The 22,556-nt window shown below is 42.5% G+C and overlaps 6 protein-coding genes across 6 annotated transcripts; 4 read left to right on the forward strand and 2 right to left on the reverse strand.

Annotated features, from left to right (window-relative positions):
• Nucleotides 1-864: 864 nt before the first annotated feature.
• Nucleotides 865-2,329, forward strand: BDB00DRAFT_792557 (NAD(P)-binding protein; the record flags this gene model as incomplete). The annotated part of the gene is made up of 5 exons (XM_053121129.1): nt 865-1,432; nt 1,543-1,786; nt 1,872-1,908; nt 2,017-2,065; nt 2,187-2,329. The coding sequence occupies 5 exons, from the start codon at nt 865-867 to the stop codon at nt 2,327-2,329; spliced, it is 1,041 nt and encodes a 346-aa protein (XP_052973839.1).
• Nucleotides 2,330-2,835: 506 nt separating this feature from the next.
• Nucleotides 2,836-5,726, forward strand: BDB00DRAFT_853129 (glycoside hydrolase superfamily). The gene is made up of 3 exons (XM_053125604.1): nt 2,836-3,207; nt 3,298-3,397; nt 3,491-5,726. The coding sequence occupies exons 1-3, from the start codon at nt 2,936-2,938 to the stop codon at nt 5,426-5,428; spliced, it is 2,310 nt and encodes a 769-aa protein (XP_052973840.1). The 5' UTR covers nt 2,836-2,935; the 3' UTR covers nt 5,429-5,726.
• Nucleotides 5,727-5,871: 145 nt separating this feature from the next.
• BDB00DRAFT_109918 (uncharacterized protein) lies at nt 5,872-8,998 on the forward strand. Its single transcript, XM_053116092.1, has 6 exons — nt 5,872-6,170; nt 6,266-6,953; nt 7,051-7,114; nt 7,259-8,165; nt 8,246-8,656; nt 8,745-8,998. The coding sequence occupies exons 1-6, from the start codon at nt 5,982-5,984 to the stop codon at nt 8,952-8,954; spliced, it is 2,469 nt and encodes an 822-aa protein (XP_052973841.1). The 5' UTR covers nt 5,872-5,981; the 3' UTR covers nt 8,955-8,998.
• A 227-nt stretch (nt 8,999-9,225) lies between these two features.
• BDB00DRAFT_774184 (anaphase-promoting complex subunit 11) lies at nt 9,226-9,492 on the forward strand (the record flags this gene model as incomplete). The annotated part of the gene is made up of 1 exon (XM_053120137.1): nt 9,226-9,492. The coding sequence occupies one exon, from the start codon at nt 9,226-9,228 to the stop codon at nt 9,490-9,492; it is 267 nt and encodes an 88-aa protein (XP_052973842.1).
• Nucleotides 9,493-12,423: 2,931 nt separating this feature from the next.
• On the reverse strand, nt 12,424-12,794 carry BDB00DRAFT_853136 (uncharacterized protein). Its single transcript, XM_053125605.1, has 2 exons — nt 12,745-12,794; nt 12,424-12,671 (listed from the first exon to the last, which is right to left on the reverse strand). The coding sequence occupies exons 1-2, from the start codon at nt 12,777-12,779 to the stop codon at nt 12,551-12,553; spliced, it is 156 nt and encodes a 51-aa protein (XP_052973843.1). The 5' UTR covers nt 12,780-12,794; the 3' UTR covers nt 12,424-12,550.
• Nucleotides 12,688-14,171, reverse strand: BDB00DRAFT_110021 (uncharacterized protein). The gene is made up of 7 exons (XM_053116093.1): nt 14,112-14,171; nt 13,823-14,016; nt 13,535-13,721; nt 13,346-13,450; nt 13,218-13,259; nt 12,882-12,978; nt 12,688-12,803 (listed from the first exon to the last, which is right to left on the reverse strand). Exons 2-6 carry the CDS (start codon nt 13,896-13,898, stop codon nt 12,969-12,971), a joined length of 420 nt encoding a protein of 139 aa, XP_052973844.1. The 5' UTR covers nt 13,899-14,016; nt 14,112-14,171; the 3' UTR covers nt 12,688-12,803; nt 12,882-12,968.
• Between the last annotated feature and the right edge of the window lie 8,385 nt (nt 14,172-22,556).

The following is a 22,556-nucleotide window of genomic DNA, read 5'->3' on the forward strand; positions in this document are numbered from 1 at the left end:
TCATGTACGTGTTGAGGAACGTGGCATCCGAATATGGTAATAAGAGAGTTTTGGGATTTTGTCAATCAGAAAGCATGATCGATCACTTTTACAAGGTTGTGAAGTCTTTTCATCCTCAAACCAAGTACGTTACATCGTAATGATTAATGCTCTTGGCCGTTGGGAATCTTTGTTTTGAAAAGCTTTTACGACAGTGTCCCAAGCTAGAAGCAATCTACGGTCTCTTCCGTAAGGTCATGATGCTATTCAACAATACGCCAAAGTAAAATCGAATCGTGGTTTTATTCGTTCGAATTGTCATCCCTGAAGTTATATCGATAATAGTGCTATGCGTTAATTTTCTGTTTGAGTCATCTATGACTTATCACCTTCCTGACGGATATAAGAGACATAACCTGTTTAGTAAAATCGGGCCGGCGAGAGCCAACGGTAAGCCAGAAAGGATTAAAAGCGACAGCATCGGCGGTGTATAATTGAGCTTAGTATATCAACAAAAGCTGTTCATGCATATGCTGTAAGCGATAACAACGACATCGCAGGTTATACTGGTTCACCAGAATTGGAAGCTAATTGGGTATTGATATGCTGAAAGCGCCGTGGTTATACGTTGTTAGCTTTTGGTCATTGTCAGTAAATATTCGCAGTGTACTGTATGTAATACTGATGTCATCGTTTTGTCAGCTTGCGAGTCTACTTATTTACTTGGTATAATATTGACGTCAACACCCTTGATTTGTAAGCAAATGCAACATCCATTCTGTATAAAACAAGGGAAAAATTCTTTTCTCTCTATCATTTCCGGAAGAAAAAAGTAACTGCATCCATCACATCTTTGTACTTGACCCAAACAAGAAATTGATTGTAATGGGAGGAAGAGTAGCAATTGTATTCGGCGCCAACGGCATCAGCGGCGTTGCTCTACTGACACAACTTATTCAAGCTCCTGCAAGCGAATGGAGCAAAATCATTGCAATCTCGCGTCGTCCTCCTCAGCTCGAATTCGATGATCCCCGTGTCGTCTTTGCCTCGGTCGACATTCTCAAAGTGTCCGTGCAAGAGTTCGCCAAAATCTTGACCGACCACGGTGCAAAGGAAGCGCAACACGCGTTCCATTACACCTATATTGAAAAGCCTACGGATCAAGAACTTGTAGATGTGAATACGGAACTATTGTCCAAGGCTTTGAACGCGATCGCTGCAGTTAACCCGCCTCGTTTTGAAACATTTGTCCTGCAGACCGGCTACAAGTATTATGGTAATGTTCATGGACCGCCGTATTTGGCCAAGAAACCCTTCCTAGAAGACGCGCCTCGTTCAGACGTTGCGTCAAACTTTTATTATCCCCAAGAAGATTTGACGAAATCGATTTGTCAAGAGCATGAGTGGCGTTGGATCATTTCGCGGCCCAATACGATTTTGGGTGTCAGTAAAGGTAAAACAGAAGGCCATTTGCCGTACTCTTCATTAGCAGGGAGAATATAAAAAATAATACAGAGAAATCAAAAGAACTAAAATAACACCATTTTGTTTTCAAACTTATAGGGAACTTTATGAATTTTGCTGTATCGTTGGCGATATATGCATCTTTGCAGAAATCGTTAGGCAGAAAATTGGGATTTCCGGGTTGCAAAGAGCAGTGGAACGCAAAGAATGATTTTTCCACAGCAACAAACAATGCTGATTTTCAAGTGTGGGCATCACTAAACAAGCAAGCAGGAAACAATGCATTCAACACTGCAGATGGCCCTAAGACTCAAACACGCGATTTGTGGCACAAAATTGCAGAGTAAGTGTCTCAAATTCCAAGTAAACATACTATACAGTTATTACGGCTACGTATATTAAATGTATCATCTGATTATGTATAACAGGTACTTTGGCCTTGAAGTAGTGGCTGATGATGAAGTCGTTAGTTGCAAAAAGTCAAATGATGGTGACGATGTTCGTGGACAAACTTTTAGCTTGAATAACTACATGGAAGAAAACGCGGATTGCTGGCATCAAATTGCCGAAAAGCATAATCTGGATATCAAAGCATTCGATTATGCTACTTGGGCCTTTGTTGGTATGTGCACATTAGAATGTAGCGATAGCAAAAGCAGCAGACTTCATGTGCACTTATACGATCTTATTAACCCTGTATCAATTCTTGCTATTCCAACTCGTAAATTACATGCCATTATAAGATACTATGATGGCACGCGGCTGGGAAGATGATGGCTCTCATGACAAGATGCGCAAATTCGGTTGGAACAAGACTGTGGATAGCATCCAGAGCTTTTACAACATTTTTGACAAACTGAAGGAAATGAATATTATCCCTAAGTAAGAAACACCCCTGCATATATGCTGCAATCGTGAACAGCATTAAACAAGAATAAAACGAAGAGGCTCAACTTGCATAGTACGTGCGTAGTATGTTTGTGTGTATTTGAATTGAGCCAATAATAACATACCACTTCTTGGCCAATACTGTGTGCATTCGTTACGAGAAACTATATGCATGGAACGGTGTAAACTAAAGATGAGGGTGCTGCAAAGGCCACCGGTTAGGAGAAAGCTAAAATCGATTTGACCAATAAAAAGTCAGAAGATCCTACTACACTTTCCCCCGGAATATATACACAGCACACACACGCCATATGATCTGATCCAAGCAGTTGCTATAGTAGTATATATCTGATCGTGGTACCTGACCATGTAGGCGATGCGTGTGTATGTGTACGGTTATGATGCTGTTGCGTGTGATTTATTCCAAGGGCTCGTGCGCTAAATATGTATACGTGCGGATCATCACTCGTTTCTGTATAGCACTCCGCTGGTAAAGCGCGGACATTCTCTCTCGCTTCAACTTTGACTCTCACTACGTCTCTCTCTCTCTCCCTCTTTTAAACCTTCCCTCTCCCTTTTATTTTTATTTTTTAACTCATCGATCATGCAAGTGAATGGACCTTGGTTCACTGAACCAGAAACACAGCGCACAGTTATTTTCCGCGGAATCAACCTGAGCGGTGGCACTAAACTCCCTGTGGGGGTACCTTCTCATGAGCCGAATGGTTTTTGGTTCGATTACGATCGCAAGGTATCTTTTGTCGGCCGACCGTTTCCGCTTGACGAAGCAGATATGCACATGCAACGACTGGTTGACCATGGATTCACTTTATTACGATTCATGGTGACTTGGGAAGCCATCGAGCACGAGGGACCGTATGTTGTTTATTGTTGTCAAATACTATCAAGGCTGCATAAAGCATTTTCAGATTATAAGCTGATCCAGTTTCCCCACCTCCCATCTAGCGGAATTTACGATGAAGATTACCTCGACTATGTCATTGAAATACTCAAAAAATGCAAAGAGTACGGCTTGAAAGTATATTTAAACCCACATCAGGATACGGTAATTATGAGGACCTCTTTGTTATAGTGAATCACATACAAAGTGGCAACAACAAAAAGGATGATGCTATATTTGCTGAATATTGGTTTTTAGTGGTCTCGTCATTGTGGTGGATCAGGGCATCCAGGATGGACGCATACACTTGCTGGCTTGAACCCTCAGCGCTTTACAGCAACCAACGCCGCCATTGTTCACAACGTTCATCCCGAGCCTGAGAAATTTCCCAAGATGATATGGAACACCAATTACCAAAAGCTTGCTGCCGCGACACTATTCACGCTATTTTTTGCGGGGAAAACATATGCTCCGAAATGCATTGTAAACGGCGTCCACGTGCAGGACTATATGCAATCACACTATATCCGTGCTTTTACTGAACTCGCACGGCGGGTGCAAGTAAACGACCTGCAGGGACACGTTGTCATTGGCTATGATACCATGAACGAGCCAGGACAAGGATACATTGGATGGCCAGATATTACGGGACGACCGGCCGAAGATGTTGACTTCAAAAAGGGACTGACTCCTACTCCATTTGAAGGCATGATGTTGGGCACTGGCATCGCCACAGAAGTTGACAATTGGGTATTTACGTGGCGTGGACCCAAGCGCGACGGACGTGTGTTGGTCGATCCACAAGGCGTTCAGGCATGGCTTTCTACCGAAGAATTAAAGACTGCAGATCAAAGTTTCGGTTGGCAGCGGGCAGATGATTGGAAACCCGGGTGTATCTGGGCCAACCACGGGCTCTGGGATCCATATGCTCGGACAGTCATGCGACCTGACTATTTTGTAACCACAGAAAGCTATGCCCACTACTGGCTCAACTTTATCAAGGACTATTCTGATAGCTTGCTGGAGGTCCACCCGGATGCCATCTTGTTTGTCCAGCCGCCCATCATGGAACAGGCACCCAGCATGCCGCCTTCGTTGAAAAAGATGGCTTTGACACCCCATTGGTATGATGGATTGACACTCGTTAAGAAAAAATGGTGCAGCTACAATGTTGACTATATCAATCTCAAACGTGGCAAGTACGGTACCGGTCCTTTACGTTTTGTTCGTGCCTTGCGCCTCGGTGAAAAAGCTATCCGGCAATGTTTTGTAGACCAGATTGAGACGCTCAAGATGGAAGGTCTAGAAACGCTCGGTTCATTTCCGTTCATTATTGGTGAAATTGGTATCCCGTACGACATGGAGCCGGTCAAGCAAAAATCCACAGTGACGGGATGGTTTTCTTGGATGTTTGTCTGGCTATTTGGTCGATTCATGAAAAGGAGCAATAGGAAGAGTAGTAACGGCGGAGCCACCAATAGCAGCTGGTCCTCTAGACGGTCGGTGATGCTCAAAAACAAGGATAACGACACGTATTATCCTATGGGCAGTCCAGAAGCACCTCAGAATAAGGCCATGGATGCCAGTATTCACGCAGCAGAATGTAACTTGGTCAGTTATACATTGTGGAACTATGTACCCGACAACCATCCAAGGTGGGGCGATCTATGGAATGGCGAGGATCTTAGCATCTGGCAAGGCCGAGACAACGCAGCGGCGATAGCATTCAAGGAAGACGTGACAGATGATTCTGACACGAGCAGTGAAACGCTACTCCCTGAAACAGCAACAGACGGCAAACTAAGTGCGATGGCTACTAGCAGCAGCAGCAGTTTTGTTGGCGCAAACGCGGGTGGAGTGAATGTGCGCGACATTATCTCTTTGCACCGTCCACATGCACACAAAATTGGGGGCGTACCGCTCTCAGTCGAGTATGTGTCGCCTACACACAAACAGCGTGCGTCGTTTGTGTTTAGCTATAGAAGCAGTGCAAAGGTCGAGGGACCTACCGAGATTTATGTGCCTATGGTGCATTTCCCATTGCCAGACTCGCCAATGGATCCGAGCCAAGTGCAAATATCCGGTGGTCGATGGAAAGCCCAGACCCACAATGAGAATTACTGGACCCTTTTATGGTGGTGCGACGACGATGAGGCGGATCAGGAGTTGCAGCTTTTGGGTCAAAACATTCAATAATTGGAATGTTCGTGCAGCTTGACGTGTGTGTGTGACAGGTTTTGTTGGTCACTGCCACACTATTGTTACTCCCTCGTAGCAAGCGCAAAAGCTAACCATGCAGCATCATGCAGCAGTGGCAGCAAATGTACAATACCACACAATATACCGACATATACCATTACTATTATTATCATCATCGCTATCCCCTATTCTTCTGTTCTTTCGATCACACTGTTCCCTTTCCCCCTTTTGTCTATAGATCCAAACAAACTGTAATATGACTCTTTTTCATTAATAAACACACATACAGCATGACAAATTTCAATTTCGACGACTGTTTTATCACGACAAATTACTAGAACAGTAGTATAAGCAGTAGCATCGGTAGCACCAAAAACTGTGAAACCTATCCTTTTTTTTTGTCCTTTTGTTGTGTCACGCATCTACAGTGTTCTCCGATAGTCATTCTTTATATAGCCTGCAATAGTAACTTTGCGTTATCAAACAGTGCTCCCTTTCTTCTACTTCCTTCTTATCTTATTTTCTACTGTAAGCAAGCAATGGCCATTCAATGATTACACTCTTAATCCTCAATAATTCCGGAGACGTAATATATCAATCAACCCAAAAACACCAACCGAGCGAAGGAAGCAAAATACGCTACTTGCCTCTATTATTGACCAAAGACCTACTCAAAGCCAACTTCCACGACCGCATACAATATCTTCATACTCGAAACAAGACAATCACCTTTTTAGAGGTACTATAAACACTTACGAAACACTTACTTACACACACATGTGGTTCAGTTTGCCGTTTTTTCTCTGTTACTCAATCGTACAATAATAATTACAGAAACATGGCTTACTGTACATTGCATGGACACAACGAGCAAGCATTCCAGTCAATCTGGTACACCAACATCTTTTCGTTATCGATCGACTCCTAAGATTCCATTTTGGACCGCAATGGCATATGCGTGTAGAAAATATATCTGCGTCCAGAGGTGGTAGATATAACAACCACCATGGTCACCGACGTCAACATCAAGAAATATCCTTAGCTCAAGTGTCAGCATGCATCGAGCGACTGTCATTGATAAGCACGCAACCACTATATTCGCCGGATATGCTGTGCTCTGTCGAACAGGTTGAGCTGCATGATGATCTACGTAACCGACTAGCACAGACGCTGCGCCAGTGCTGCGACATGGCGTTTTCATTTTCACCCGCGCCAGCAACACGCTTCACATCATTTTTTGCAACACCGCCAAGGATTCACCCATCATCGCGGTCTTCTTCTTCTCAACAGCATCAGGATCATCATCGTCGAACAAATAGTTTCCAATATCATCATGAAGGAGGAACCCCTGTGGGATCGTTGATGTGGTCGGATGCGTTCTTGTTTGCGAAGAACAAAATTGTCGTACGGTGTGCCAAGTCTGAGATTGATGAGCTGATGGAAGAAGATCTACCGCACGAGGTGTTGTTTTACTTGTGCAATATGGCAGCCGAGTATGCAGATCAGGCTACGGCCAGAGAAGGTACTTACACCACAAAGATGTCAAGATCTGATCCGTTATGTTGGCAAAGCAACCGTGTTTACTGATAGGGTTTTTGTTTCACGCCGTTCTTTCACAGATCTTGCAGGAAAACGACATGTTTTACACGCACCAAGTCGGTCACAAAACATTTTAGAATCAAGGTAAGATAAGTCGACAGAGGGCAGGTGCAGGGGAAACGGACAGTACGGAACTACTGGGAGAGAGGGGTGGTGGGATGGGTAAAAGAACGAAATAAGGTTTTTTTTTCTTCTTGTGCGATGGTCTCATAGATGATGAAATTTAAGCTATTCTGCGGACAGCATCCACAAGCCCGTTTATGCAACCTCATCCGATTCCACGCCAACTCCGCAGGCTTCATCTTCCGAAGCAACTGGTAGCCAGAAATCTTCCGTAACCTACGTCTACGACTCCTCCTCAATCTCGGCCCCGTTCAAAGTCAAGGAAAAGTCTGCCTCGTCTGTCACTGTCGCCTCATCCAACTGCTCGACACCCTCTTTATCTTGGAGCAGTCCGCCTCCTTTGGTTCACAACCAGCTTTTAACGCGACTGACTCGACGTAGTGGCGAGCATCATCATCAACAACAACAACATCATCACCATGCACCCTCCAAACTGCATCATCCACTTATACCAAAACAAGTAAACACAGAAGAAAACAACAATGTTGATGACGAAGAAGAAATAGTGGTCGAAGAAGAGGAGTTGCCACGCAACGCAAAGATTCATCATTCATCGAACGAACAGGCAGAGGACGAGGCTGCGAATTGTTTGTCCAGTAGCTTGCCTTTGGAAACTGGTGTGTTTCGAGGAGGACGACGACGGAGCAGTAACAATAGCAGCAACACAACAGCTACTACTAAACAGCCCGTATTATTTCAATCATCAGCACCTTCCTCACCCTCTGTACGCTCACGTAGCCAGAGCAACGCAGACCGATTATCGACCAAGCAATCACTCAGGCACATGTTTAGCTCGTTTTTACACAACGACAGCAGTAGCGACGACGGCGCGGATGCAACAACAGCAAACATGCCTGACAATGAGGCCAAGATCATGTCACGATGGATCAAAATTGGTCACCGACTCGTGCTGTGCCTTATTCTGCTGATTCATCTCGGGGACGGACTTTGCACCGCCATCATTTGTCGTCGTGACCATGATGTAATTACATCCCCATTCTTCATTGTACCAGTGTGTGTGTGTGTGTGTACATGTGTAACACTTAAAGTTTTCTAGAGAATGAAAAAAAAAAAACTCACATCATTTTGTAGGACTCGCATACCATTGAAACGATCCGTGATAAAATGACAAATCACGGCGTGGCTCGAACGCTACGTACCAGTTTACAAGAGCATTGGCAAGACTTTACTACCTTTTTATTGACAAAGGAAGCTACCCATTTCACTATCCTATCATTTATTACCGCGTTTCCGGGTCTATTACATTTTATCCATTTGAAAGATGGCGTCATGCTTGCCCCAAGGATTGTGGATTTGAGCGAGTTTAATCAGAACCATGGTCTGTTGTTGGAAATCGGTGAAAAGTATCAGCAATGGGCGTCCTCTTCCTCTTCCTCCTCTTTGACGACCAATGACGTTGATAATGCTAGCTGTCAGCAACAACAACAACCATCGTCATCATTTACCTGGGGATGGCCATCAATAACAAAACTGCAAGATTTGGTTAGTATATATTTCTATCATTATCAAATGGACAACAAAGTGTGCAAGGATTGAGATCAACTGGATGGGTGCCTCCATGTCAATTTAGTGCGAGCAAATGGTGCAGAACGAATCACACGATGAGGAACGACACATTGTGCAGTTGGATTCGACGGCTGGTCGAGGGTTCCAATGTGCATACCAGCGTGGCAAGCACGGTGATTTACTGATGGCGCTTTACTTTAGCTTCATACCCAGCAATGTGTTACTGGACATGCATCGACGCTTGTTCCTGGACGTAAGCCAACGCTTACCCTGAAAAAAAAAGAAATCCATTCTGTATACCCTACGTACCTCTTACTTCTTTATACTACAACAGTCTTCGCTTTCTCTTTCTCTCGTTTCCTCTACTCTCTTTTAATGAAAAGCCAGCAATCTGTACATATCATCGCCAACAAAAACTTTAAAAATTGACGACCATTGTGTGCGCAATTGCAGAATATCTCAGCCATTTGCTGAGGGCGGACCTTGCTGTCAATATAACTTTTTCCTTTTCTCTTTTTGTAACACCCCATTTCCAACAAAGCAAAATGAAGGTCAAGGTGAAATCGTGGACCATGGCAGCATATTGGTCGTGGGATGTTAAAGAAGCCGATGTTTGTGGCATTTGCCACGTTGCTTACGATGGATGTTGCCCTGATTGTACAACACCTGGTGACGATTGCCCACTTATTTGGGGTGAATGCTCGCACGTCTTTCATATGCATTGTCTTGTCAAATGGCTCGACAGTTCAACCAATGGCGAACATTGTCCTATGGATCGACGACCTTGGAAAACGGCAGCAGCTCCTAGCTAATAAGAGCAGAATGCGATATACATTTACCTGTTTCTTTACGCACCGTAAATTGCTACTGCGGCCTGTATATCTTGGCAAATCCTTACTCACGAACACAACAAATAATGGCATATTACTATGACCCTGACGATGAATGACGTTAAGAAACCTAGCAGTGCCACATCCATCACCATCCCCTCCCTCTCAACTTTCGTCAGGAATAACAATACCCACAAACATCATCATAGTTCTTTGCTTTGTAAAAAGAAATTCTTCCGGTTCTAATCGTACCTGTAAATATAAATATGAAGTGCTGTACTATTAGCATCCTCGGCTTTGTTTATTGATTTTTTAATCTTGATGGCAATTTGTTGAAATAAAGCATTGCTGGTTGATGAATTCCATACCTACAACCATGGCTCCATGTACAGTAATACTAAATGGGCCTACGTATTAACATGGTTTCGATGCTATCAGAATTGCACGAGTTTTGAAGCACATGCTACATATCACCGTTATCCTCGAAAGCAACTGTTATACTAATTCCAGCCATATTTTAGTTTGTTCTTGTTTGTCTTATCTTTCCCTATTTCGAACTTCGGGTGTATACGTCCGATTTGTATGTATGTGATAACGTCATTCCACTTTACCTGGGGGTTGACATGCTCAGTGGAACGTATATTTTTTACAGGAGCTGGCATCTTACCAAATTAAGCGGCTACGCTCTCAGAGCATAGTATATACACAACTCGCATAGTAGAACATATGTTAGTGCAGGGTGACACGTCTCCTTGAGGACGACGACGACTGTCATCGGCCTGCTTGTACTTCCCTCTCCTTTGCTTTTATCCTCTCCATTCAAATGAGCCAAGCAGAATTTATGATCACTGCTATGAAAGCTGATACTAATCCTGCAACGGCTCGAAAAGCTTTAAAAGTCATGATTTGTGTCTATAAACTATTGGTTTTTCCTTGTTTTGCTCATGACATATAATCGTTCTTTTGTCTCTTTGCTATGGATATTTGTCATTGCAAATTCAAAAATGTAGGTTTTGTCACGTTTTCGGTAGTATCTTTTAAAAAATTTGTATGTTGTCGTTCTTCGGGTGGTGGATCAGTGGGTATATTAATTACTAAAGCACAACAGACCATGGGAGGCTCAAGTACGCTAAAAGTCTGCTTCTTGTGCTATAAGGTCACGAAGACTCATGCTATTCATGTTGGCAGCACATATCTCAACGACGCTATCGACAAAAAATAGCCGCGATCCAAAGCTTGCCGGCACACAGTCATGTGTACAATGCATTGCGACATAAACTATTGTCTCGGAAATCATCGTTGGCGCACATATGTGAGCAGATGCGATCAGTGCAGAAAGCCAGTAATGCGACGGAGAGTAACAAGCGACGAGGTGAAGCAATTGTAGCCTTTTACAAACAGACCTGCGTCAGTGTTGGCTGCCTCATTCTGAATGTCGACTTCATTGTTACAGATCCAATGTTCTCAGCATTGTTCGTGACAAGACGACGATCACATTGGCAACTATATTTGTTCGTTGCAATTATCTTTATTGTGCAATCAGGAACGAAATTGACGCGTCTCGCAGCAAAGCTGAGCATGTTTAATCTTCTTTTAAACGGGGTCTTGAGCTCCCTCTTCGCTTCGCATAAGAAGAAGGCATACAACAATCTAAAACACGGACAAACAAGTTCAACGAGCGAGAAGAGAAAAAAACATTTGTTTATTTAATACAACATAGTACTTATTACTAGTAGAGTGTTGATGTCGTTTCAAACAGCTCATATATCGTCCTCCTCAGCCTGCCGTTTTCACTTGATTTTCTTTCTGTGAAGATGAATTTTTCCATGTGACACCAATTGAATAACAGACAAATACTCTTCTATTGCAATTAACGTGAGATATGTTTTAGTGTTGAATTTGTGTGTGTGTGTATTTATTTGTAGTCGCTGTTCAATGAGTTTTAAGATTTACAATAGGGCAGATGTTTGATGGTGTGATATGGGTGTATGTGTGTGTTTGTATTAGAGGAGATACTACTATAATTACAGTTGTACCCCGGTTTTTGCAACCGAGGGTTTTCCGATTTTTTTTTGCAAAAAGTGAGGATTTGCAAGTAACGGGGTAAACAATACTGCTTTAAGTATACACTGGATAAGTCATCCTATTAACACTAGCCCATTGTTTATCTGTCAGATATGATGTACGATACGTTCTTTGGGAATATTCATACAGCTCTAGATGTTACTACTTGCATATATTAAAAACCGTTCTCTCATTGAAGCTGTCTAGTGGTTTGATAATTATTAGCTATTTTAAGCATGACAAAATCGTTCCACAAGTTCACATCCAAGCAAGAGGATCGAACGTACGACGAGCACTTGAGCGGGCGGTGGACCAAAGCGCTGATTCGCCTATTCCAGGGCCAACGTCGAAGGAAAAACAGGTTGCAATTGCAGGAGTTTTGAGCTTTTTGGATAATATCGATAACTACGACTTAAAGAAGTCTTTGCGTAGGATTCCAGAGAGTCTCAGGCAGCAATCAATCTCCCGACAATCATCCCTTGATGACTTCTTCGATATGTAGTTAAAAGCTCCTTTGAGCAAACATTTTATTTCTATATCTATATGTAGTGTGTTCCCTTTTTCTTATACAGTATCTTCACCATTTCTTTTGTGGATTCAATCCAATCAGTGCTATATATGTGTCCCGATTCTACTGGCTCAACTACCAAATAATAATTTTTATGTATTTCGACAATAAATACATCTAACCGCATCATTTTATTCCTCATAATCCGCAACAGATGCTTCTTTCAGTTGATATTGCAAAAATTGAAGCTGTTTTCACCCCGATAACATGCAAATCGTATAAACTCATTTGCAAGTTGCAAATTTGCGAAACTACTAAGTTTTTTTTGGATTTTTCAAAAAAAGTTGCAGATATACGAGGAATTGCAAAACCAGGGGTTGCAAAAACCGGGGTACAACTGTAGTTGCTGAGAGAATCTTTGATGTGCCAGGCAGGTTTCTATGAGATGTTGGTATTGGTATTCCATGTTTAAAGTGTAAAAGGCCGCCAAGTGCGGGCTTGCTGACAGTTGTAGTTCCCCGTTTTTCCTCGCCAGCTAGATTTTTTAATTTGCATCTCCATCTGTCGCATAGATATGTCGTGTAATAGCCTGTTTTGTTTTGACGGTCTAATATTAGCTACTTTGTATGTTATCTTACTTCGGACTATTCAAATCCACATACCAATTTGACTTGGCCTCTGAAATCAGTTTTGGCATTGCGTCTGTTTTTCCTTCAATGATCTGCATACAGATATGAAGATACGTTGGCCCAAAAAATTACGGCAAATGAGAAAAGATGGTGAAAGATAGGCTGCGTACGCTGATCGATTTATTATCATGTTGTGCCGTAGAAGCAATGGATTTTTTCGAAGAGGTCGTCGGCTGTGCTAGATGTGGATTTGGTATTTACAGTATCGTCGACTTCCACATAGAAAGGATCGTACGGTTTATCTTTAGGGAAATCTGTCACATAGAGCAAAGAGAGGATGTTTACGGTAAGAAGAGAAAGCTAGTTGCCAGGCACTGGTTGTTATGCATATGCAGGGTAATTGCCATGGTAATGGTTGCTGTTCTGTTATAATATGTATATCCACTTACCAAACGGCATTCGCCTCGCGTAACGTTTTAGTGGAGCATCTTCTCCTGGATCGCCATCGTCGAAATAATTCCCACAACAACAGGGCGGATAGCAGTGTGCTACATACATTTTGATTTATGATAAGCATATACTGATACAATTCCAACGTCAACACGAGCATATAGGTTATATAGGCTACACTCACTTTTCTAGTAGATCGCACGGCCCGGTCTGACTTGATTGTACGTTCATCATCACTTTCGACATCTTCACCTTCTGATAAGTACCCTTCAGGGACCAGCCAGCCAGCCTAAACAAAGTTCTCTCATTAGATCTTAGGATCGACTGTTTTTGTTTGCCTTACAGTGTATTATTATTTAGATAGATAACTCACATCCTCTGGGTCGGGAACATCTGAAGAAGGATCGTCATCCTCTTCGTCACCGTTTTGGATTTCTTCTCCTTCGGCTTCTGGTTCCTATTCTTCTTCACTATTTTGGTCATACAGTAGTCGACAAGCTGATCGTCTTGGGCAAGTGGTGCTCGACTGTTGATTTTCTTACTCGATTTGGTCGATGTGCCTTGAAAATATGCAAGAGCGAACGGACGAAAGAAAGTTCGGGTTTGTTAATCTTCATCAACCTCAGCTGAATTCTTCTCGGTTTAGTACACGACCGCTTACCATAATACGCTGACCGAACATCTTCAGTAGATTGTAAGAGCTTCATGGAAATTTGCAATTGATTAAAGTTCTCCATATCCGGACCAAGCAGATCGTGCGAAGATCACTGCTTTGACGGCGACCTCGTCGTTGAGTGAGTTCAAGCTTGGACTGCTTTACTGTGTGGAGGTATTGCGATCGTAAATCATTCGATACTAAAAATTTCAAGAAGATGTCAGCACATAAGTACAGCACAACCTTGGTTATCTTCTCCTCTCACTATTTAATAGTAGAACCTTGGAAAATTTACCTTCACAGAACCAATATTTGTCAGTTGTGAGTGTCTTGATGTGGTGGACCAATTTCTTATTATCATACGATCCTTATTGCTAGTTGTCCATCGGTGCATAACCACATTATCCCTGACATGGAAGGGTGGGAATATATTTCTAGTGTCTATGATTTTGGTTCGAGTCTGAACATAATTAAATTTCATGAGTATCCCATCTTTTCTTCGTATTTATCTTGTAGTCATTAATAGGCAGCTTACCACTTTGCCCAGCACATGTAGGTTTCTCCTCTGGAGCTTTTGTAAATAACGATGTAAGGCGCAGGTCTACATGAAGAAATATTAACGTCTAGTGACACTTATCTCGTCACAGCCATAGCAATTATATCCCCGTTCTTATTCCTCTATGTTACCTGTTCTTTTTCCCGTTTTTCTTCTTCCCGTTTCCGTCGTACTTCCTTCTTTTCTTCCTCGCGTTTGCATTTTTCTTTCTAATACATTATCAAAATGTTAATGCAACGGAGTAACTTTTGAACGCATGCCTTCATCTTTCTTGTTTATACCTTTTTCCGGCGTTTCTCCTCTTTTTACAGATTGCTTTCAGCATTGGTGGTCTTGCTTTCATCATGTGTTTTGCGGTTGTGTTTCGGTAGCAAAATTGCAAGTTGTTGTTCCTTGGGAAGCGCTTTGAAACAAATAATGACAGAAGTTGAAACCTAGATCAAAAAATAAGATTTGAATTAAACCGTTTTGACAGATAGCAAAAATTCAAAGTAGCTGCAATATAAGCATATCACAATATAAATAGTTTTCTTTCCCGTTTTCCTTGTATTGAACTATTACCTGTGCGCGTATGGTGCTTGGCTGATGAATAATTGTTTGGATATGAGGTGGAAGACAAGTTATATCTTTTACTTCCCACCGCCAAAGTAAAGATGCTGTATATAAACTTTTAGCACAATTCTCATCAAAAACAGGTAGAAAGAGAGATCAAAGGAAGAAAACACATACATGAGGTATATTTGTGATGGCTCATTTTTGATGGCTCAAAACGTCTGGTGTTACACCCTATTTTGTACGCGTCGCAATGAACTTTGCTGCAGTTTCGATGATCTCTGTAAAGTGGTCGCTGTCTATTATTTATGAGTTAGCCGATCTGACGAGTCTTATGGCTCTCTTTTTACGGCAATAAATACATACCGTACACTGTTCATTTCGTAAAAGCGGGGATAGTACTTCGTTGATGCGATTGGAAAGCTGTCCGCTTGATTCGTCACCGTATGGTCGTTGTCATAAATGATATGTTTTTTTTAAATGTGCAAGACATAGAGTGCTCAGTAGTACGTCGAGATATTGACTTGGGAATTGTGATACAGATTATAGTTGCTGTTTTTAATCGGGCACGATGCAGGCGGAACACCTTGACTCCTACAAGAATTCGACTTGGTTTAGAAAATCGCCGCTTCCTTTTTTAACGCAGTGAGGAATGAGTGAACGTACGTTCTGCAATAGCTTCGTAAATCTCAACTCGTAACTTTGGTTCTCCATATGTTACTTTACCGTCTTTAAGTAGTCCAGGATTCTTTGATACTGGAAATTTCAAATAAATGTTAGGAGTTGATTCTTTTCTAATCTCAAATGAAGCATTTAACACTTACAGAGATCGAGGGTGCATCATCAACACGCACTGTAAAAATGATTAAACAACAATGATTAGCAAGGGATTTTGCTTATCTTTAGTTACTCTTTGCTGCAGTGTATATGAGGAGTTTCTTACCGGCTTGGAAGCTGTTGTGCTGCCATTTGGAATTGTTGATGTTCTGGTGTTTCAGGCGCTGGCATGCTCATCAAAGCAGGAAAAGAAGAGAAGCAGCAGTATGGAGCTGACGCGCGACGCGAATAACTGATTGGATTGAAGAACAAGTCGCGTCGCAATTTGATGCGAGGAACAAAAACGTGAGTGACGATTGACGAATGCGGATGTTGCTAAGAAAAACCTTTTAAATTTTAGTAGCCTTATAAGCAAAAGATAGAAGAAGTGTTTGTGCTTACTGTTTATAACCACTTGTCAGGGAATGCGTTTGCGAGGGAAGATGCTATCAATGGCTATTGAAGGCAGACCCTAGTTTAACGTGGTTATTCAATATGTCGATGTTGATAAGTCGATAATAGCCACTACTATGATGGTTCGAACGACGTACAGTAGTCTAGGTAACCGAATCACTCAAATTTTCTACGTCTGGGTTATATTCAACGGGTATACATACCTTGTATACTTCAATGATTGCTTGTAATACTGTAATGAAACTGGTATAGAGCATCAGCCATGCATCACCACTGGCAAGTCCATATTTTGGCGACGCTTGTTTTCGTGATTTTTTTTGTGATTTTTTTTTTGCTTTTTTGGTTTTTTTTCCAGATTTTCGTGGTTTTTCTCTTCGTACTGGCTAAATAGAATATCAGGCTAATGTAAAGATGCATTTAGTACTATTGTATATACATTCAGCAATTCAAGCTTTCTTTCAGTGCGGAAGGAAAGGAATCAAATACTTACATTACCAAGCAAAGGATTGCTCCCACTCCATGTGGTCGGAGTCGACCAGCATCTGTTGCTCGAGTTGTTGTTGCTGCTGCTGCTGCTGTTGTTCGAGTTGCTGTTGCTGCTGCAGCTGCTGTTGTTCGAGTTGCTGCTGCTGTTGCTGCTTCTCAAGTTGCTGTAGATGCTCCTCAAAGCGGCGTCGTCGATCCGCGTCCTCCAAAAGGTACTCTTGTTCTTCCTGCTGCCGCTGTCGCTCGCGTGCTTCGCACCGGAGAAGCACCTCTTTGTAATAGGCAACTTCAGGGTGAACAGGAATTGGGCGTCGGTAGGCGACTGCCTCGAGCCATTCACGAGTTGGCTCCTCTGGCTCTCGGAAAAATGCACTGAGGTTGGGTAGGGCTGGTGACGATGGTGAGAGGGGTAGTGGTTCTGTTTCTATGCTCGTTTCTGCCGCTGCGGGAATAACACTTGTCACTAGCGCTGTTGCTGCTACTTTTACGATACCAATGACAAATAGCGGCGCTTCTGTTGCTGTTACTTTTACAACGCAGATGATAAACAGTGACACTTCTGTTACTGTTGCTTTTACGATGCCAACGACAAAAATCACCACCTCTGTTGCTGTCGCTTTTGCTACGCCGATGACAAGTAAGAGTACATTTGCTGCTAGTGCTATTGTTAGGGCAGTGACACCCATCAGCATTACTGCTGCTGCTGCTATAGTTGCGTTAATCAAGCTTGTGACTGCTACGGCTACTGCTGCTGTTGTTGTTGGTGTCAAGCGTTGATTTACCCATCGAGTATAGTATAAAAAAACTAATACTGCAACAGGCATGATTTTCCGCAGCACTTCGACTGACCGAGGCATCGTGTAAGCCACGTCTTGCGAGTATATATCCATGGTACAAGCAAACCAGAGAGAAAGAAGGATGATAGAGCTAATCGCAGAGACGGGATTCAAGACGGGCATGGCGGTTCAGGCTAAAAAAAGTGGAAAAAGATTGAGGGAAAGAGAAGGTATTTTACTGCTGAGGGCAACATCTCTCCTCTTTATCTTTTCGCAAAGAAATATCATCGACGTCACTCGTCAGATCGCCCCACCTGCAAAGGTTACACGAGCATGGCGAACAATGGATGGGCTTCTTGTAAGCCATCTCTTGACCCGTTGCGATTACCTTGCTTTACTTTGTTTTCACTTTCGGAATGTACAGGTTCTAGGCTACAAGTACATACTGACCTTACTTTTGTACGTCGCTGTCGTGCTGCGTGGCGTTTCATAAAAGAAAAAAATTCTGTTGCGTGCCAATAAGTTATGCGTCAACCCTTTTTTTATTTCAGAAAATTTTCACGTGATGACGACGACATCCCTCTACTGCTTTTACGCATGGTGGGCATTACACTGCACACTGCGCGTCTGTTAAAGGAAAGTCCAATTAATGGAGGAGCAGTCAAAAGATCACAAAAATTGACTCCGGTGCGGATGAGAGTCTATGCACTTGCAAGTACGTTCTAGCCTATTTGGCGGCATTTTTGTAGATGAACGATGTGTCTTTGTGTGTCAACGTATTTGAGACGAAGTATCAAGCGTATTCATCTTTGTAATCAAGGAAGAGCCACTTGGTGATTATGTTTCTAACATACGCTACAATGCATTGCAATAACGGGAAAAACATACATACGGATATGGATTACCAAAAGCAATAGCAATAGTGTCTCGCAGGGCTGCTGCTATCTACAACTGGTAAGCAAAGCGCTTAACATCATGTTACTATCAATTATACAACTCCTGTGCGTATAAACTGTACTTTTCTGTCCTTGCTGATGCAAAAAGGGTTAACACGTACATACATTTGCTGTAAGACATGTCTCATTCAGTGTTGTTACTTTGCCTTGTAACTACGGTTTTTCAGTTCATGTATGTATCCTCTCCAGTTTTGAGCTGCTTTCCGGTAGTTTTGTTTGTGTACTGTGGAGTTTATAGCGCGCAATTGGCTCTCTAAAAAATGATTGGCAACGCCTATGAAAGTGTCCAACTAGTTTGTTGAGAGGCAAAATTGACTATGAATGATGCATGAAATGGGCGAGAGGATGGATCTCACTTGAGTGCCGTTATTCATAACTTTCAGCTACCCCAAACACAGGCATACGCAGCGTGAGCAAACTGCCGAGGATGTATTTTGGGACGATAAAAGGGATGCTAACAAGGGCAAACTATTTGAATATAACGCTTGGAGTGACTCCCAACAGGCCGTCGTTCTTACTTCCGGTTTTGGTATCGCTTAAAAAAATTTACTCTCTTTCTTTATCATTTTCTCTTTCCTCTGTAACTCTGTAACTCTCCGATTTTATTCGCCAATCGCAAGTGCTTTATATATTGCGCGTCGTATCACGCTGTAATCGTTGCATTTGCTCTTCGTGAACCATCTTCTCAGGTCGAGTTTGAGCTCGTGTTTTTTATATTACGAGGTACGATTGCCTCTGACAAGTCTTGTGTGTCTCTTGATATAGCTGGAACGAGAGCGATCAGACATGAAACTCTCCATGAAGCTCATGCTAGAAGTAGAAAAACCGAAAAAAGAGTGCGTACAGTGAATATTAAGCATGAAGATACTGTGTTACCCGTGTAGATAATCCTATCTCCGGTGTGTCCTTTTACCATTATCCGTGACCGACCTATCTTGGCCAGTATCTGCTGTTGTGCATACGCTCCGCCAAACGAGCTTTGTTTGGTTTTAGTGACGGCAGACGACTTGTTGGGGGTTTTTTTTTTCGTACGCTATGGTAAGTTTTATCCGCCAAGGTTTCGATTGTTGTTTAAAGGCGTTATAGCAACGTTTTCACTACGGAACACTAAGACACGGGGACAAGATACGGTCATGTCAACTAAGGCTTATCCGTTCATGAGCTTGGTAGCAGTTAACGCCCGTCTTCATCATGACGGACAAAAGAATCAATCTGTTACCACTAAAATTCAGCTAACAGTTTTAAACATTTGCCTTTTTGAGAGCAAGTGCAGTGTAGTCCAGTACTTAAGGAATGGCTCTCTAAGTTTGAAAAATACGTAAGATATGTGGGTTGGTTTGTTAAGAGATGACAGACGTTTACAGTATGTACGTTCCATCATCCATCAAGGGAGACCGCCAAATTAATGCTGGCCTAGAGTAGTCAATGTTTTTATAAATAGGAAAAGTGCAATACAGCTGGCGACGGTAAGATGCTGTACAAACTTACTTTGATTATAGCAAAAGGACTTTCTGATTTTTCTGAAGAAACTTGATGATTTACTTTTAGAGTCGTATTGGTATATGTAGTAACCTTACACGATAAGCCATCGGAAGGCGGTCCAAAGCTTGAGAACCATCACAACGTACTGTCCCAAGGAATTTGTTGCTTTCGCGGGCCAACTGATTATGTTTTATACGTAGGCGATAAGTGGAAAGTATGACATGAAGACTTCATCAATCGTAACTGTGTAGCAATAGTAGGATAATAGGAAAAAGTGGTGATATAGAAAAGCGTTGCTACACATATGTCGAACTGCCTTCAGCTGAAAAAATATATGGCACTCCAAAGGCAGCTCAAGTTTCATATGAGCACCCAAAAAGATGGCCCATCCACATGAATTTAGCATTTGATGAAAAGTCATTAGAACGATACTACTAAAGAGTATCTGCATTATATGATAGTAGCTAGTATTAAAGGCATCTAGATCTCGATTGTAGAGTGCGTGCCGTGCAGATTCTATGAGAAAGACAGTTTAAGCACACAACACGAGCGACTCGTTGTAAGTCCAAAGAGTTCCTACTGTTGCAAGACAAAAATTTTCTGACGTGCCCAGCGCTGATAATGCTAGGCAATGGGTGTCACAACAATTTGACACTGTGATACCTGGTCCGTGCGTTAGGCTTATGTCAAACAGTTGCCCAGTCATCATCTATATATTCGATCAAATCATTGTCATTGCAAAGTAAAAGTAATTATGAATCTAATGTCAGCCACTTTGACATTGTCAGCATTAATTAAAAACAGTAACAACATGAGTTATTTCCTAACTGTCAAATGAAGCGGCGAAGATGATTAACTTCACAGTCAGAAAAAATTGACAACTGCAAGGAGGTTAAGCGACACGTAAATTCCTTCATAGAGAAAGTCGCAAATGAGTTTGGGCAGGACATTAACTAAAAGAGCAGGTGCATTTTATTGAACACGGAAGTTATCATTGTGAATATTAATTGCCGAAGAGCACAAAATTTGATTAAATGAACACGATCAGCGGACAATTAAGTCAAAAAATAGAAAGTCACTTTTACAAAGTGCCCTCAACAAGCAGTTCACGCAGCCCGCAGGCTATACAAAAAGCATGAAGAATGTAAAAAGAAACAGAAGACGTGTGTGGAAGGAGTAGGGAGGGGAAACCAACCAAATGCCTCTGCCTGGGGTGTCCCGGTCTCCTAATTCAATTGGCTTTAAATCAACCAACCACAAACCCAAGCCATTTTTGATACCAACGAGCGGGAGCCATGGTGTACACATAGTTTGCGAGTCAAGTGCAAGCAATCGGTTGAATACTGCTTGTGAATGGAAAAAGGGGAAGGGGAAAGGAAAGAGGCAAGAAGGTAGCCGGAAGAGCGAGGAGGGAAGGAAGACGGAAAGAGGTAAGGGAAGGAGTAAGGAAGGAATTGACTCTCGAAACACCCAAAAGGACGGCAATTGAATACTGTTGCTCAAAGCTCGGATGCTGAGAGTCGAATGCCGAGCATAGATTGTCGATCATTGATTGCTGATAATCGATTGCCTAGAGGTGAGACCCGAGAGTCAAGTTTTGAGAGTCGAACGTGATCTACAGTGGCACCTGGTGCCCCGTTGCGATTATCACCATGGCAGACTAGACCAGCAAACAAGGCATCCAACCAAAAGGACGCTACCGTATCTCTATAGCGGGAAACCGAAAAGAATTTCTCCACCCTCGGAACTCGATGTCTGAAAGCCAGGACCAAGAAAGGCAAGACCAGGACAGACGGAAGAGCCAGAGCCAAAACCAAAGAGCCAAGGGAAATAAAAGGGAGTAAAGGAAAAAAATAGTGGGCGTGTTTATGTCTTCTGTATCCATCCGCAGGCTTCAAAAGCCCGTCATCTGGATTGTGATAAGCATGGGGGAAAGTAAAATGACAGGGAAGAAACCATGTGAAGAAGAGTTGTTGAAGAGACACGGTCAAGCTTTCAAGAAGAAGGTGTATGTGGTCTGCGTGTATTGATTGTCCTACGAAATATGTTTCACCGGTATCATGCAGGGCGTGCCCCGACGGTGTCGCCGCTTCTTTTTGAATAGGAAGATACGTGCACCCGTCGGGCCACAAGGCGCACAGACAGCGTTCGCAGGGTCTCAGCAACAAGATCCCAGAGAAAACGTAAATGGTAGGTGCTGGGAATGGTTGACATTATAAAAAATAAAAGTTACTGGTATCGTTGTAAGAAGCTCACACAAGAAGCCACAATCACAAGAAGTAAGGGCGCAGAAGTTGATAACCGTGCTGTACATCTGATCTGAATAAAAGTGTATATCAAGGACAAAGTGGTGAAGCTCGGTATCGGTAGGAGAAGGAGGATCTGGCTTACAGCCCTTCTATTTGATAGTAGCCTTTAACAAACAAACAGATCTGGGTCAGTGTTGGCTGCCTCATTCTGAATGTCGACTCCTTTGTTCGCGAATCACAGCATTGTTCATGACCAAATCAAAATCCCTTTAGCGACGATCTCCAATGGCAACTATGTTGCTCAATGCAAATGTCTTTATTGTGCAATTAGGAACGAGAGTGACGAGTCTCGCTCGCATATATGAAGAAGATACAACAATATAAAACACCGCACAAATAAATTCAGCGAACGAGAAGCATTTTTTATTTGATACATGATACTACTAATCAATT

This window comes from Zychaea mexicana, assembly GCF_025766255.1.
Source record: "Zychaea mexicana strain RSA 1403 chromosome Unknown BDB00scaffold_134, whole genome shotgun sequence".
NCBI lineage: Eukaryota > Fungi > Mucoromycota > Mucoromycetes > Mucorales > Lichtheimiaceae > Zychaea > Zychaea mexicana.

Bases quoted from the DNA above. Each gene is read 5' to 3' on its own strand.
- BDB00DRAFT_853136 (XM_053125605.1), bottom strand. From the start codon at position 12,779: ATGCCAAAACTGATTTCAGAGGCCAAGTCAAATTG. The intron at 12,672-12,744 runs GTATGTGGATTT...AAAACAAAACAG, and splicing joins TCAGAGGCCAAGTCAAATTG to GCTATTACACGACATATCTA.
- BDB00DRAFT_110021 (XM_053116093.1), bottom strand. From the start codon at position 13,898: ATGGAGAACTTTAATCAATTGCAAATTTCCATGAAGCTCTTACAATCT. The intron at 13,451-13,534 runs GTGAGTTATCTA...AACTTTGTTTAG, and splicing joins ATGTTCCCGACCCAGAGGAT to GCTGGCTGGCTGGTCCCTGA. The intron at 13,260-13,345 runs GTGAGTGTAGCC...AAATGTATGTAG, and splicing joins CCGTGCGATCTACTAGAAAA to CACACTGCTATCCGCCCTGT.
- BDB00DRAFT_109918 (XM_053116092.1), top strand. From the start codon at position 5,982: ATGATTACACTCTTAATCCTCAATAATTCCGGAGACGTAATATATCAA. The intron at 6,954-7,050 runs GTACTTACACCA...GTTCTTTCACAG, and splicing joins TCAGGCTACGGCCAGAGAAG to ATCTTGCAGGAAAACGACAT. The intron at 7,115-7,258 runs GTAAGATAAGTC...ATGAAATTTAAG, and splicing joins CAAAACATTTTAGAATCAAG to CTATTCTGCGGACAGCATCC.
- BDB00DRAFT_853129 (XM_053125604.1), top strand. From the start codon at position 2,936: ATGCAAGTGAATGGACCTTGGTTCACTGAACCAGAAACACAGCGCACA. The intron at 3,208-3,297 runs GTATGTTGTTTA...CCTCCCATCTAG, and splicing joins GCCATCGAGCACGAGGGACC to CGGAATTTACGATGAAGATT. The intron at 3,398-3,490 runs GTAATTATGAGG...ATTGGTTTTTAG, and splicing joins TAAACCCACATCAGGATACG to TGGTCTCGTCATTGTGGTGG.